General features: G+C 52.0%; 1 protein-coding gene across 1 annotated transcript in view; it reads left to right on the forward strand.

Moving 5' to 3' along the window:
* The window catches only part of LSR (lipolysis stimulated lipoprotein receptor), a 20,919-nt gene that overhangs the window by 19,677 nt on the left and 838 nt on the right, over positions 1–404 (forward strand). Inside the window, 1 exon segment of the mRNA XM_015595602.2 lies at positions 7–167. Within this exon segment, the coding sequence (XP_015451088.2) occupies positions 7–167 (161 nt within the window).

The following is a 404-nucleotide window of genomic DNA, read 5'->3' on the forward strand; positions in this document are numbered from 1 at the left end:
CCCTAGAAGTCCGTAGTGGCTACAGGATTCAGGCCAGCCAGCAGGATGACTCCATGCGGGTCCTATACTACATGGAGAAAGAGCTGGCCAACTTTGACCCTTCTCGACCTGGCCCTCCCAATGGCCGTATAGAGCGGGGTGAGTAGGAGCCATGGAGTTTGGGGGATCCTAAGAGGGGAAGGGGAAGCATGTCTCCCTAATAACTTATCCAAGGGATGCTTGCTGCAAATCCTGGACATAGTCCCTGCTTCCTTACTGTAGCCACAGTGAGAAGTGTATGGGATCTTGTGTATTATCCCTTAACAGATGAGAAGCCTAGGGCCCTGTAAAGAGTCTGAACCAAAGGGTGATACTGCTAGACCCTGGAGCTCCTGGAATTAAGTCCTGACTTCCCAGCAGTCAGT

The sequence above is a fragment of the Pteropus alecto genome, unplaced genomic scaffold (genome assembly GCF_000325575.1).
Source record: "Pteropus alecto unplaced genomic scaffold, ASM32557v1 scaffold9, whole genome shotgun sequence".
NCBI classification, from domain to species: domain Eukaryota; kingdom Metazoa; phylum Chordata; class Mammalia; order Chiroptera; family Pteropodidae; genus Pteropus; species Pteropus alecto.